General features: G+C 41.0%; 1 protein-coding gene across 2 annotated transcripts in view; it reads right to left on the minus strand.

Moving 5' to 3' along the window:
- Nucleotides 1-1,220: 1,220 nt before the first annotated feature.
- The window catches only part of SP1 (Sp1 transcription factor), a 30,339-nt gene continuing 17,116 nt past the window's right edge, over nt 1,221-14,443 (minus strand). For both annotated transcript variants that reach the window (XM_070410139.1, XM_070410138.1), the window contains exons 4-6: nt 9,502-9,670; nt 6,544-6,743; nt 1,221-4,984 (exon numbers count right to left, since the gene is read on the minus strand). In XM_070410139.1, coding sequence (XP_070266240.1) covers nt 4,671-4,984; nt 6,544-6,743; nt 9,502-9,670 — 683 coding nt within the window. In that variant the 3' untranslated portion in view covers nt 1,221-4,670. The remainder of the gene's footprint in view (nt 4,985-6,543; nt 6,744-9,501; nt 9,671-14,443) is intronic.

Here is a 14,443-nt window from a genome sequence, read left to right on the forward strand (position 1 = left end):
CGCCGCCCCCCCCTCTCCCCCAAGGATGGCAGATTCAGGAAGAGGAGGCAGGCTCTCAGGCAGCTGCCATTGGTGTGTGTAGAAGGGGAATCCTCAGGTCAATCTCAGCATATTTTCCCCAAGTCTTTGAACCCTGGATTTCAGATGAGAGCTATGGGATGCCACTGGGAGAAAGGGGTGATCAGAAATATGAGGACCTGTCCTTGTCCCCACTGTTCAAGAGCAATTGCTGGGAAGTGGAGGACTGAGCAAAGTCCATTCCCCTGTGGAGAAGGCACAGTGTCATTCCTGAAGGTGAGGCAGAGAAAAACACACCCCAGGAGAGATAGCAACAGTTGTCACTACCTGCAGTCCCAGCTTAATCCCACTTATGTATTTTTTTCCTGATACTGAAGGAGTTGAGGGACAATCACCACACCTCTTCTCCCTTAGCAGACACAAAGAAAGGCTGGAATTGATGAGGAAAAGGGAAAATACTAATTTCTCTCAAATGAACTTTGTGGAGGAAACCTTTTTGAGTTTGGGAAGTCAAAGTGGAGAAGACCTCGGAAGGAACGAATCCAGGGACGGCCCTTTTTTTCCCTTTCCCAGCCTTCAAATTGAGGCAAGCAAGCCAAATCTAAGAGAGGGAGTAGGAATTTAAGCTTAAGGCTGCTTTATGTCCTGCTGGGGGCTGGTGTTTAGGGAAGGCAGACAAAGAAAAGAAACAGGTCAACCTCAAAGCTGGTCTGCTCATCCTCCTAGAAGAGGTCTGTAGCCCAGGAGGAGAGCCAAGAGAGGCACCAGAGAGCAAAGGCTCCCAAACAAAAGTAAAGCAACCTGCCCATATTTTATCAGCAGTTTTCCAGGATTGGAGAAGTGCCATGTCCTCCTCCCTTTCCCCAAAGCTACTGCTACCACCTTTCATCCTTGCACATAAGTTACTGGCTCTCTTCTAAGGGAGATGAAACTCTGAGATTTCACATTTCTCCCTTCCAACTCCAATAACCTACCCAGCTTTGAATAGGGGTAAGGAGAGGTATGCAAAGGGCACCTCATTTGAGGCAGCTAGACTATCCTCATTTCCTTGGTACCTAGATCTCCAAAACTCGTTTGATCTGATCCCAAGGTCCAAAAGGCATCAGGGTACTTACAATTGAATGAAAACTTTAAGCAAGTAGCACCAGGGCTCCCCCAAAGCATAACAGGGGCTTGATTAATACCCTCAGAAGAACCCCTCAAAAAGTATATAAATTTATTGCGTCCTAGCAAAGATCTGCAGCTTCCAGTATTCACACAATGTGAAGATATTAATACAAAATATATTCTGAAAGTCAAACATCTGCAGTTCATAGTGCTTTCTCAGATTTGTTAAAAAAATACAATGCTGTTTCCTATATAGGATATACAAAAGCAAAAAATATATATATGTATATAGTAGAAATAAACCAATCAGCCATAGTAATTTACAGCTTTTGTCTCTAACCTTCCTCCAATCATAATCTTTACCCCACACTGCAGTCTATACTTTCTGGGATAAAAGGTTCTATTTATTCTGAACCAGGCTGAGAAATATCCATTTAATTTCATGCTGTACAGCACCTACAAACATGGTGCCAGCTGGGAGGTCCCTGAAGGAAGATGGGTTGTCACTGCTCTGGGTAAAACGTGAGACAAATAAATGATAAGCAGATGAAAGTGAATGGGCAACCTGAAAGGACAAGGGAATGAGTGCTACAATGTTACCACTCCTTTGGGTATGCCCTACCCTGCACAGTTTGGTCATTTAAAAAAAATGAAAAAGCAACTCATGTAAAATTTTTAGAATCAATATGCCTGTCAGTCACATTTATTTCTGCTGGCCAAAAGTTCAGGGAAAGGGATTTTCAACAATAAGCTCCTGACTCAAGGAATGTAGGCTCCCAATTTCCTGTGGAAAAGACTGAGTGGCTCACTGCTGCTGGGAGACTAAAGCAGAAGCTGCTTCAGTTGTGGGGCCAAACAAGATACTGGATCTGGAGCTTCCTTGGTGAGAATAGGGCATTTGGAAAGAACTGGATGTAAATTCACTCATAGTAATGCTAACGAAAGTGGGGAGGGTAAACCAACATTCTATTCCAGAGAGAAACTTCATCAAAATAATGTTCTAAAAGCTTGTATTTCTCAGCTTCATTAAGCTAGTTTGTCTCTAATAATGTCTTACTGGGGAAGATTCCATTTCTTGAAATGCTCTAGTAAAATACTGCAAACTCCAGTGAGTTGTCCTGCCCCTTTCCTCCAAAAGATGCCTATGTACATGATTACAGACATAAAATAACAGGTTCTGAGTTCTACCTTTCAAGGAATAAAGGGTAGGACATGTGGTTGGGCATGGATAACTTTTACTTTAGTATTAACAAAATCTGACCTGGGGAAAGTTCCTTGCAATGGTTCCTGAGTGTTAATAACAGTATTAAGTCTTCAGAAAAAGAACCAAATGGAGTGAACTATTGTTTAGAATATTAACAGTTATTGTATTTCAGGTTAAACAATAACACAAACTTACCCAAACCCTAATTCAGATAGATTTTATAAAAATATATAGTGGAATCATAGCATCATCTATTCGTAGTCAAGGTAAAAATATTTATGAAAGGAACTAAGATTCTGCTATAGATGGTTTCTCTTTCAAACACAAAAAATAGTTTCTTCTTTTTTAAAAGTGCAGTAGAATATCCCCCATTCATAATTGTAACTAATTTATTAGCATAAGCAAAGAAATGACCTCAGGAACATACCCAGGTTTTAAAATAGATTTCTAGGTAATGGGCCTGAAAGGCATTTTGATCTGAATTTGATTTATTTTCCAACAATTTTAAATATAATCTCTCATCTGTGTGTAGATATATACAGGCACAAACACACATTCACACATGGTCATACACAAACATTTCACTATCAGATCAGGGTAATTTTTATTGCCGGTCTCTTAGTAATGGCTAACAGAAAACCTATCCCCAACCTAACAGATTACACACATACACACAGCCATTTCCACACTTCCTCACAGTGAAAAGCCCTCTGACAAGATACCAGAAGGTCAAGAGAGACGATGTTTTAATGGCTGGGCCTTGAGGACAACTCTGGTTGCATTTAAATCTCAGTACCAAATGCACTGAGTTCCCTGCCGCTATAATTTTTGGATCAGTCTCTTCAGGAATCAGGCCATGAAGAAAACAGGATAATTTCCCCCAATCTCTCCTATAAACCACAGTGGTAAGACAAGATTTATTTTTGTTCTGGGCTATCATTCCCATGATCATGTGCTTCCTTTTCCCTTAGGAACCACCCAAGGAAGAGTTAAGGGAAAAGATCAAAGAACCACTGCCTTGCCACTATTACATGCTCTGGAGTTCTGCAGAATGGAAACCTGGAACAGATTCATTGCCTGATGCTCCTTAATAACATAATGAAAAAGAAACTACTGGGGATGTTCAAAAGAGGAAGTGTACTTCCTTTCAGAATGTGAACTCAGAAGTTTATGTGAAATCAAAGCTTAGAGCCATCTTGGAAGACAGCTATACAAAGTCCAAATACTCCCCTAACTCCTGAACTGGACTACTATGAGTCACTTCCAACTTCTGAGCACATCATTTTCCTATTAAAAGCCCCCACCTATTATCTGACCATCTTTTGATAGTTTATATAAACTAATCCCAAATTATAACCCTCAAAGGGTCTCTTGAACAATTAACATAGAAATACTTCTGATTCTTGATGCTTAGAGCAGCTGATAGAGAGGTGCCTTTGACTCTTCAGCACCAAGAGGGTACCTGCGTCAGTAGTATTTTGAACACTCTCTCCACAGTTACTTCAAGCATCATCCTGGGCTTCAAGGTTTCTCTATTCTGCTGCTGGGACTAATGACTTTAAAAGATTCACAGAAGTGCCTCATCCAGGAATCACTACCAAAAACATGAAATGATCAGGTGAGAGAAAGGGAGACAGAAAGGATTGAGCCCAGAAAGGAGTGCAAGAAGCTGATCCCAAATAAAAAGACAAAATTAAGGAAAAACATTATGTATGTATATATAAACTAAAAGCAGAGCATATGGATGCTTCATCTACATGGGAAGCCAAGACAACATCTATAAAAGCTTAATGTGTCACAAGGCTCAGCCATAAGAAATAAGGCAATATAAAAAAAATGACCAAGGTATTTTGGTCACAGAATGGTCTCTTTCCTCCTCCCAGCCAACCCCTGCAAATGCATCTCTATATATCTTTTTTATATATATATATATAATATAGAATCTGCTTTTTTGTTAAAAAGTATTTCAATGATCATATATATTTATCAAGGCATGATGGCTTTAGGAAAGGGGGGAAATCCATCATGAGGGAGTTGCGAAGGGAAACACAGGACAGGGAGGTTGGGGTAAGAAATGTAAGAAACTGGGGTCAAACAAATGCTCATCAAAGGGTGGCACCCACAGAATTTTCACTGTTTCCCACTTCAAGGAGGTACTGATGATATAGGTGAGTGCCAGGACCCCATCTCTTCTCTTGTATCCCCTCCCCCAATTCTTCCCACCACCATGCATTTTAATGCCTCATGGCTCTCTCTCCCACATGTCTCTTGGACCCATGCTACCTTGCATCCCAGGGTTAATGGGTATAACCCATATGTCTCTGGCCCTGGGTGCCTGATCTCAGAAGCCATTGCCACTGATATTAATGGACTGAAGATCTGCCACCTGCATGACATTGATGCCACTGTTGGCAAGACGGGCAATGCCCTCTGGACAGATGGCCTCCATAGCTACCATATTGGTGGTAATAAGGGCCGAAGAAGTGGCAGCACCACTGCCTTCTGAACCAGCCCCACTGTCCAGGGGCAAAGTGCCCACACTCAGGGCTACGCCTGTGCCTCCCTTCTTATTCTGATGGGTCTTGATATGCTTTGACAGGTGGTCACTCCTCATGAAGCGCTTGGGACACTCAGGGCAGGCAAATTTCTTCTCACCTAAGTAAAAAAAAGAGAAAGAATATTAGAAACGAACATCTCAGGATGTAGGGGGTACCTTGTCCAATTACCGCTTTCAAACTTTATAAGCCATACTATTAGGCCAATTTTAGAAGGTGAAAAAAGAAAGAAAAATCTAATGAGTATCTTTTGCTTTTTGGAGGAAGAAAAACAGGTAAGGGTTGGGGAATAGCAGTTCCTGGCCATACATTTTCTTCACACCACACACCCAAGAAGGAGAAAGTGTCTGTGGCCCTGAATTCCCAGCATAACTCCCAAATTTCATTTTTCCTGGACAAACTCAATTGCCCACCCCCTGAACCAAACATCCTGTGGTGAAGCAATACAGTGACTGGCTTAAGCCAATCATGGCCCATTCCTGGAGGTGGGAGTAGGATTAATCCTGCCCAAACCAGGTAACTATGAATAGAGACAGAGGGATTGTTTTCAAAGGAAACTTGGCTTTCTGGTACCAAGGAAGAGAGGAATAAATGAAAAACAAAAAAAGGAGAAAGGGATGGAGAGAGGGAAGGAGGTTGATATTCAGAAAGGAAGGATTAGAGCAAAAATGTCTGGCAGGACTGAGACTAAAAAGAGTAATTGGATCCTCCAAAATTCCATTCAACTAGCTCCTTCCTTCTTTTTAAAAAAATTTTATTTTATTATTTTAAAAATGTTTTTAAAGTGGTTTTTTTTTTATTTCAGAGAGGAAGATTGAGGAAGATAGAAACATCAATGAGAGAAACATAGAGATGACTACACACCCCACCAACAGGGATTCAGGAATGCAACCCAGCCCTGGCCAGTGTTTCTCTGTGGTTAGAGCGTCAGCCCTGCACTGAAGGGTCACAGGTTTGATTCCTGGTCAAGGGCATGTACCTGGGTTTCAGATTCCTCCCTGCCCCCAGTCAGGGCGAGTACCAGAGGCAATCAGTCAATGTGTCTCTCTCAACACTGGTGTTTTTTTTTTCTCCCTCTCTCCCTCCCACTCTCTCTGAAAGCAATGGAAAAAAAAAAATCCTCAGGTGAGAATTAAAAAAAAAAGGAAGAAAGAGACTGCAACCCAGGCATGTACCCTGATGGGGAATCGAACTGGCAACTTCTTGGTGCTAGGGACGAGATGCTCAACCAACTGAGCCACACCAGCTGGGCAGCTCCTTTCTTTTTTTTTTTTTAATAATATATTTTTATCGACTTCAGAGAGGAAAGGAGAGGGAGAGAAAGAGAGAGAGAAACATCAATGATGAGAGAGAATCATCGATCAGCTGCCTCCTGCATGCCCCCCCACTGGGGATCGAGCCCACAACCGAGGCATGTGCCTTGACCAGAATCAAACCGGGGACCTTTCAGTCACAGGCCAATGCTCCATCCACTGAGCCAAACTGGCCAAGGCTCCTTCCTTCTTAAAGGTTTTCCAGATTAACTCCAATTCCATTTGTGATCCATACATTTAGTTTTAATCGTAAGTTGCTCAGTATTTTTAGTTATTTCATAGGTATATTTTGTGCCTTTCCATTCTGGTCTATTACTATTTCTTTCTTCTCCAGGCTCCTACTCACCTGTGTGTGTGCGTTTGTGCCTCTGCAGCTCATCTGAACGCGTGAAGCGTTTCCCACAGTATGACCAGGTACACATGAATGGCCTCTCGCCTGTGTGCCAGCGCAAGTGTGCCCGTAGGTGTGAGGTCTTGCCATATACTTTGCCACAGCCTTGAATGTGGCAAATGTGCTGTTTCTTTTTGCCAGGATCCCCAGAGCCCCTGTAAGTGAGAACACAAAGTATTCATCATTCATTCTAGAGATAAAAATGAAAGTACCACAAAGTATCAACAATAATTACCCGACCCATTCAAAACTAACTAGAACTTTTTTAAAAAATGGCTTCTCTTTAGCATCAAAATATAAATCTTTAGTTGATTCTGGTTCTTAATACCCAAAATTCAAGCTGTAGGTTTCCTCTCTACCAGACATTTTCTCTTTTCTGCTTTCCTGTTCCTTAATCCAATTTTGTTGTTTGAAGAAATAATCATTCTCACAGTGATTTGTGAAATCTGTGGGGCATTTTTTTTTTTTTGAAAGAAGTTTAAATCTCAATACAAGCATTTTCCACAGGAACTACTGTGAATGTGGGGGTATTTTTTGCTAGGAATGTATTTATAAGCAAAGGGTTTCTCCATTTAAGCACCTGGTTAAGGAAAATATTTTACACCTGTAGAGCTTTTTCCTAAAATAAAGTAAAGAACCATATGGTGAAGATTAACAGCTGAAAAGCTGAAGCAATATCAGGGAGTTCAGTGGAAGAGGAAAATGGACTGAATAGAAGTTAAAGAGGGGAATAAGAATCCTAACTAATTCAAGGCTTGTAAAAAATTATTCTGTATGGAGCAGATCCTAAGCTCCTCAAAGGAATCAGCTCTGAAATGTTTTTGCAAACCAATTTGTTCCATGTGTAATCCATTAGTGGGCATTGGGGAGATTTCCAAGAGGGACTTTTCTTTGGTTTTAACAATACATATTAACAGAAGGGGGAAAAAAACATAATAAAAACTAGAGGCCCGGTGCATGAAATTCGTGCACAGGTAGGGTTCCTAGGCCTGGCTGGCAATCAGAGCCGATCAGGGCCTTCCGGCTGCTGGCCAGGGCCTCCCTTCGTTTCACACCACCCCCTGGTGGTCAGCACACATCATAGTGAGTGACTGAACTCCCAGTCGAACTCCCAACGGGACAATAGGCATATTAGGCCTTTATATATACAATACATAAGAGAAGATAAAGTTACTCTTAGGTGGAAATCTGAGAAGTTCCTTCAAAAATTTAAATCCACTTTAAGCTTTGTTAAAGGCAAACACTATTGTACTCAGTGCTTTTTTTTTTTTAGTAATCCTCACCAGGGAATTTTTTTCCCCATTGTTTCTAAAGGGGGGGAGGGAGGACAAACATCAATGTGAGAGAGACACATCGATTGGTTGCCTCTCAAACACACCCCAACTGGGACCCAGGTACATGCCCTTGACTGGGAATTGAACCCACAGCCTTATGGTGTGCAGACTGACATTCTAACCCAGCCGTGGGCAAACTATGGCCCGCAGGCAGGATCTGGCCCATTTGAAATGAATAAAACTAAAAAAAAAAAAGACCGTACCCTTTTATGTAATGATGTTTACTTTGAATTTATATTAGTTCACACAAACACTCCATCCATGCTTTTGTTCCGGCCCTCCGGTCCAGTTTAAAGAACCCATTGTGGCCCTCGAGTCAAAAAGTTTGCCCACCCCTGTTCTAACCACTGAGAAACATCAGTGTGGGCATACTCAGTGCTTTAATTCAGGTTTTTCCTGTAATGTAGTGTTAACCTACAAATAACTCAGATTATTTTTGTTTTGGTACTTTTCTTACTTTTGTGCTTATTTTTATTGGGACAAAACTTTTTGGGTTTTTTTGTTAATCCTCTCCCAAGGATATTTTTTTCATCATTGATTTTTTAGAGACAGTGGAAGGGAGGGGGAGAGACAGAGAAACACTGATTGGTTGCCTCCCGCACCCACCCCAACCAAGGCTGGGATTGAGAGCCTGCAACTGAGGTACATGCCCTTGACTGGAATTGAACCTGCGACCATTCAGTCCGCAGGCTGACACTCTAACCACTGAGCAAACTAGCTAGGCTGGGACAAAACTTTAACAGATTTTCTTTTTCAAAGGCATTTAATCAGCTATGTAACTTTCTATTCTCTCAAAAGTAGTGACTTGCCCAGCTGGAGTGGCTCAGTTGGTCGAGTGTCATCTCACGAACCAAAAGATCACCAGTTCGATTCCTGGTCAGGGCACACACCCAGGCTGGGGATGAAGCCTGCAGCCTGGGCGTGTGTAAGAGGCAGAGGAACCATGTTTCTCTCATGGATGTTTCTCTCTCTCTCCCCCTTCCTTCCTCTCTCTCTAAAATCAATATATATATATTTAAAAAGCAATGACTTGAAAGAAAAAAATAGAACTTGAAACTCTCCAGAGATAATACTAAACAGTATTACTAACGAGAAAATTGTCAGAACTTTATTCTGCAGAACATGTTAGGGTCCCTGATGGAAGAATTTTCTATCTGGACTAAGCCATTTTTGTTTATTTTGAAGGAAAATAAGACTCTGGAAAACTCTTATTCTCACAAGCCATTGTAAAAACACATTAGTGTAGCTTTTTCATTTCTTTGCAAGGCTGTTTTACAAAGCAACCTTGTTAAAACCATCTCAATATAGACATACGGTAACAATCATTAGACCAGCTGGCTCCATCTGATTTCCTTATCTCTAAGAGATAGCAGGCGCCTATTAAGGCCCAAGGTATTAGAGTCAATAAAAGGATCAGAGCTGGAACCAAGATCTATAATATGACCTAATCAAATGTATTGTGTTATCTCTCATCCCTCTGCAACACTGCCAAGTCTTAAATGTTTAAAAAAAAAAAATCAACCTCTTCTTACCTCCAAATCCATTCACTACTCTTAAGATACTGGCTTAGTCAACTTACCTTCCTTCACTATCTTTACAGTAGGGGCAGGTGCATGCTTCCCGCCGGGTCCTCCGACCAGCTTGGGGTTGGGGATCTGGGCTATTATCTCCTTCCTCTCCTCCTGCTGTGTCATCATGTATTCCATCACCACCAGCCCCATGGAGGCCAAGCTGAGCTCCATGATCACCTGAAATTAAGAGTAAGAAAGGGTCAAAGCAGGAAATAGGGGAGGTCATCACAGCTGCAAGCATCTCAGTGACTACATTTTTTATAGCACCATTTCTTCAAAGCTTTGAAGTCACATTCACTGACATCACCCAAATTTGAAATCTCAAGAATTACTGAAAATACAAAGAGCCACCTTGGCCGGCATTGCTAAATGGTTAGAGCATTGGGCCTCATACCAGAGAGTCTCAAGTTCGATTCCTTGTCAAGGGCATATACCTAGGTTGCAGGTTTGATCCCTGGCCCAAGTTGGAACACGTGTGGGAGGCAACCAATCGATGTTTCTTTCTCTCTCCCTACCATCCTCCCTCCCTCCTTCCACTCTCTCTAAAAATCAATGGAAAAAATATCCTTGGGTGAGGATTAACAAAAAAAAGAAAGAAAGAAAGAAAGAAATACAAAGGGGCCAATTAAATTTATGAAAGCCTAGTCAATCTCACTCAATTTTTAAAATGCAACTCTATACTGGACTTTTGTAAATTTTCACCAGATTACAAAAAGTTAAAACTCTAATAATGCACAGCATCAGCAAGGGTATGGGGAAATAGGCATTTTTATATATAGGTAGTGACAAATAGAACAACCTTTTTGAAGGCCAACTTGGCAATATTAAAATTTTAAATGCACACCATCAAAGTAATTCCACTTTGAACCAGCAATGTCCTATGGTGTACAAATATATGAAAACAGGGTTTTGTGTAACAGGAAAAAACTGGAAACAATCAAAATGTACATCACTGAGGCACTAAAATTATAACTTTATGCAATGGACTACTATACATTCATTAAAAGAATGAGATAAAGGTATATACTGCTACAGAAAGATGTCCAATAAATCTCTTATTCATTCCCTGAGTTAAACTACTATGGAGGCAATCAAATAGTACTGACTAAAAATAAGACTTTAAGGTATTCCAAACTAGAAATCATACAAAACCTAAGAGGCAAAACTTCCTCAAATGAGCAGAAAATTGTGCTGAATATTCAGCAGGGAATAGTAGCTATATATTGTAAGTTTTGACACAATGGGGAGAAGGAAGAGCTAGCTATACCCTCAGGAAAGTTTTTAAAAAATATATATTTTATTGATTTTTTACAGAGAGGAAGGGAGAGGGATAGAGAGTTAGAAACATCGATGAGAGAGAAACATCGATCAGCTGCCTCCTGCACACCTCCCACTGGGGATGTGCCCGCAACCAAGGTACATGCCCTTGACCGGAATTGAACCTGGGACCTTTCAGTCTGCAGGCCAATGCCATACCACTGAGCCAAACAGGTTAGGGCCCTCAGGAAAGTTCTGATGTGAGATTGGATCCTTTTCAGAATGCTAGAAAAAGGAAGAAAATATAAAGCATACATACATTCTATTATGTCTTTTGATGTCATTTGCTTTTAAAGATAAAAAGTGAATGAAATCACTAATTTTTGTCCTCAATAAATTAAAATAGATAATCATAAAGCTCTAGGCCAGTGTTTTTCAAACTTGTAAAACCTGAAACCCAGCTCGGCCAGCATGGTTGAGCATCAACCTATGAAACAGGAGGTCACCATTCGATTCCCAGTCAGGGCATATGCCAGTGTGGGGCATGCAGGAGGCAGCCTATCAATGATTCTCTCTCATCATTGATATTTCTATCTCTTTCTCCTTCTCCCTTCCTCTTTGAAATCAATAAAAATATATTTTCCAAAAAAACCCAAACCAAACAAACCTGCAATCCAAAGTAAAAAATACATTTTACACTGTGACCTAGTACATATAACTGAAACAAGTTTCATACACAATGCTTACCTTTATGATAAACAATGTAATCTTAAATTTTCTAGACTCTACTTCGTTTTTTTTCCCTTAGTACTGTTGATTTTATGGGTTAATTACATTTGACATTTTCAAAAACTGCTCTAGGCCAGTGGATAAACATAAGGTTTTAGAGGAGCAGATAGCATTCTTCTCAGGTTTTCAAAACATCTATTATGAATAAGTAAGTATTCACCTACGAAAGCAAATGACTCTATCCATACTTAAGATTTCTATAAATGGAGTGTTGAATTGGCCTGCTTTGTTTTACCTCTTCTATAAAGAAGGGAATAAGTGCGGTAGATCAAACTCACCATCTAAAATCTAGGCTCTTGATTGTATTCCTGTACCTAATCTCTACTCTTCCCAGTTCATAAACATACTTTTGAGTTACTATGCCTAATAATAAGCTCTTCTTGTGCTTTCCTGCTCACTCCACCACTTCTAAGTACTAGCCTATGGTATTAAAATAAATTTAACTAAAATGTTTTGAGAATTTCATAATATTGGTAGAGCTAAAACTGGATATTACTAGAATACAGGGTTAAGAACAGGTTCTGAAGTAAAAACAGACCTAAATATGAGTTCCTGCACCACCATTTGAGTAGCTTTTAACAGTGAGCAAGTGACTTCTCATATTATTAATCTCATAAAGTTATCATGAAAAAGAAATGAAATAAATATAAGGTGCTTAGTGTAATATCTGTCACATAACAAACATTCAACACATTGTAGTTAACATTAGCAAAATGTCTTGTGGGAAAATCACACCATGAGAAATCATGGAATAAAATATATAGAGCCCTTTGAGACAACATGGATGGACCCAGAGATTATTGTGCTAAGTGAAATAAGCCAGTCAAAGAAAGACAAATATTGCATGATGTCACTTATTTGTGGAATCTAATGAACAGAATAAATTGACCAACAAAATAAGTCGAGGCATGAAGGCACGGAACAAACTGACATATTGGGGCGTGGGGGGTGGGAAGAGATAAACCAAAGAACTTATAGCCCATGGACACAGACAATAGTGTGGTGAAGGCGTGTGTGTGTGTGTGTGTGCAAGGGCTGGGTGGAGAGGGGCAAAGTGGGTGGGGGACATCTGTAATACTGTCAACAATAGAAAAAAAATTTTTTTAAAGGAAAAGATATACAACAGTATTTTTTTGATCAACCTGCTTTAAAAACTGTGTTACTGATTAGAAACTGTCCCTAGTGGGGATGGAGAATTTATCCTTTGACATTAGCTCAAATAGCTCAGCAGATAAGGCTAGTTAGGAGCTAGTTAGTATCACCAAAAATTATCTACCAAAATTTACCTTCAGAAGAGAAATTTATGAAACTGTAGATCCAGCTATCTATCTACAACAGGTCTTTAGAATCAAGGTAAGACAAAACTGTGGTTATACCTGAAACTAATACAAAATAATATTGAATGTAAACTATAACTTAATTTTAAAACAAACAAACAAGAAAAAGCATGGTGCTGATAATCAAATCATTTTCTTGATCTATTTTCCAAACTAACCTAAGACCATTAAATTTAGAGATGCAATTCATTAACCCCCAAAGGTTTCCCCTGTCCAAATCAACTGGGAAGAGGCAAACCTTTCTCCATTTTATTGAAACACTAGAGGCCCGGTGCACGAAATTCGTGCAAGGGGGTGGGGGTGGGGAGGGGTCCCTCAGCCCAGCCTGTGCCCTCTCAGTCCGGGAGCCCTCGGGGGATGTCCAACTGCCACGGAGGCAAGAGAGGCTCCTGCCACTGCTGCTGCGCTCACCAGCTGTGAGCCCAGCTTCTGGCTGAGCAGCACTCCTCCTGTGAGAGCATATTGACCACCAGGGGGGCAGCTCCTGTGTTAAGCATCTGCCCCCTGGTGGTCAGTGCACATCATAGCAACCAGTCATTCCACCATTTGGTCTATTTGCATATTAGGGTTTTATTATCCTAGCTAATAATAGACAAAGATGGTAATTGACCATACCTTCGCTACGCCTACCATTGGCTAATCAGGGCAATATGCAAATTAGCCGCCAACAAAGATGGCGGCTAATTTGCATACAAAGGCGCGAAACGGCAGAGTGAAGACTGAAGGTGTGATGACTGAAGGCAGCTCCGGCTGGAGTGAAGGCCTGGGTCCCGGGTGCCGGAGGAAAACCGGTGTTGGCAGCCAGGAGAAGGGAAAGCCTACTGCACGAATCTCTTCGTGAAACAGGCCTCTAGTATAGGATAAGAATGTTAACTCAGGACAGGGCATAATTAAGTAAAGAGAGAAACAAAGAAATACTTAAGAGATATTAGGATTCCTTAAAACCATTATGTTTAACGGTAATCAGTTTGGCTCAGTGGATAGAGCATCAGCCTGGGGACTGACAGGTCCCGGGTCCAATTCTGGTCAAGGGCACATGCCCGAATTGTGGGCTCAATCCCCTGTAGGGGGCAGCCAATCAATGATTTTCTCTCATCATTGATGTTTCTCTCTCTCCCGCTCCCTCTCTGAAATCAATAAAAATATATTTAAAAAGCCCCAAAACCCCACGTTTAACCCTTTTTCAACAGTGGTTGAGTATTGACCCATGAACCAAGAGGTCACAGGTTCAATTGCTGGTCAGGACACATGCCTGGGTTGTAGGCTCGATCCCCTAGGGCAAGCATGTCAAACTCTCAGATCACAATGAATATTTTTGCAGCCCAGCCAATATAACGGGTATGTAAGAAACGTTTTAATAAAAATTTCGTAACTTGCCCAGCTGGCAAGGCTCAGTGGTTGAGCATCGACCTAGGAACCAGGAGGTCATGGTTCGTCCTGGTCAGGGCACATGTCTGGTTGCCAGCTCGATCCCCAGTAGGGGGCGTGCAGGAGGCAGCCCATCAATGATTCTCTCTCATCATTGATGTTTCCATCTCTCTCTCCCTTTCTCTCTGAAATCAATAAA

The sequence above is a fragment of the Myotis yumanensis genome, unplaced genomic scaffold, assembly GCF_028538775.1.
Source record: "Myotis yumanensis isolate MYYU_CA2020_CCGP unplaced genomic scaffold, mMyoYum1.0.hap1 SCAF_3, whole genome shotgun sequence".
Classification (NCBI taxonomy): domain Eukaryota; kingdom Metazoa; phylum Chordata; class Mammalia; order Chiroptera; family Vespertilionidae; genus Myotis; species Myotis yumanensis.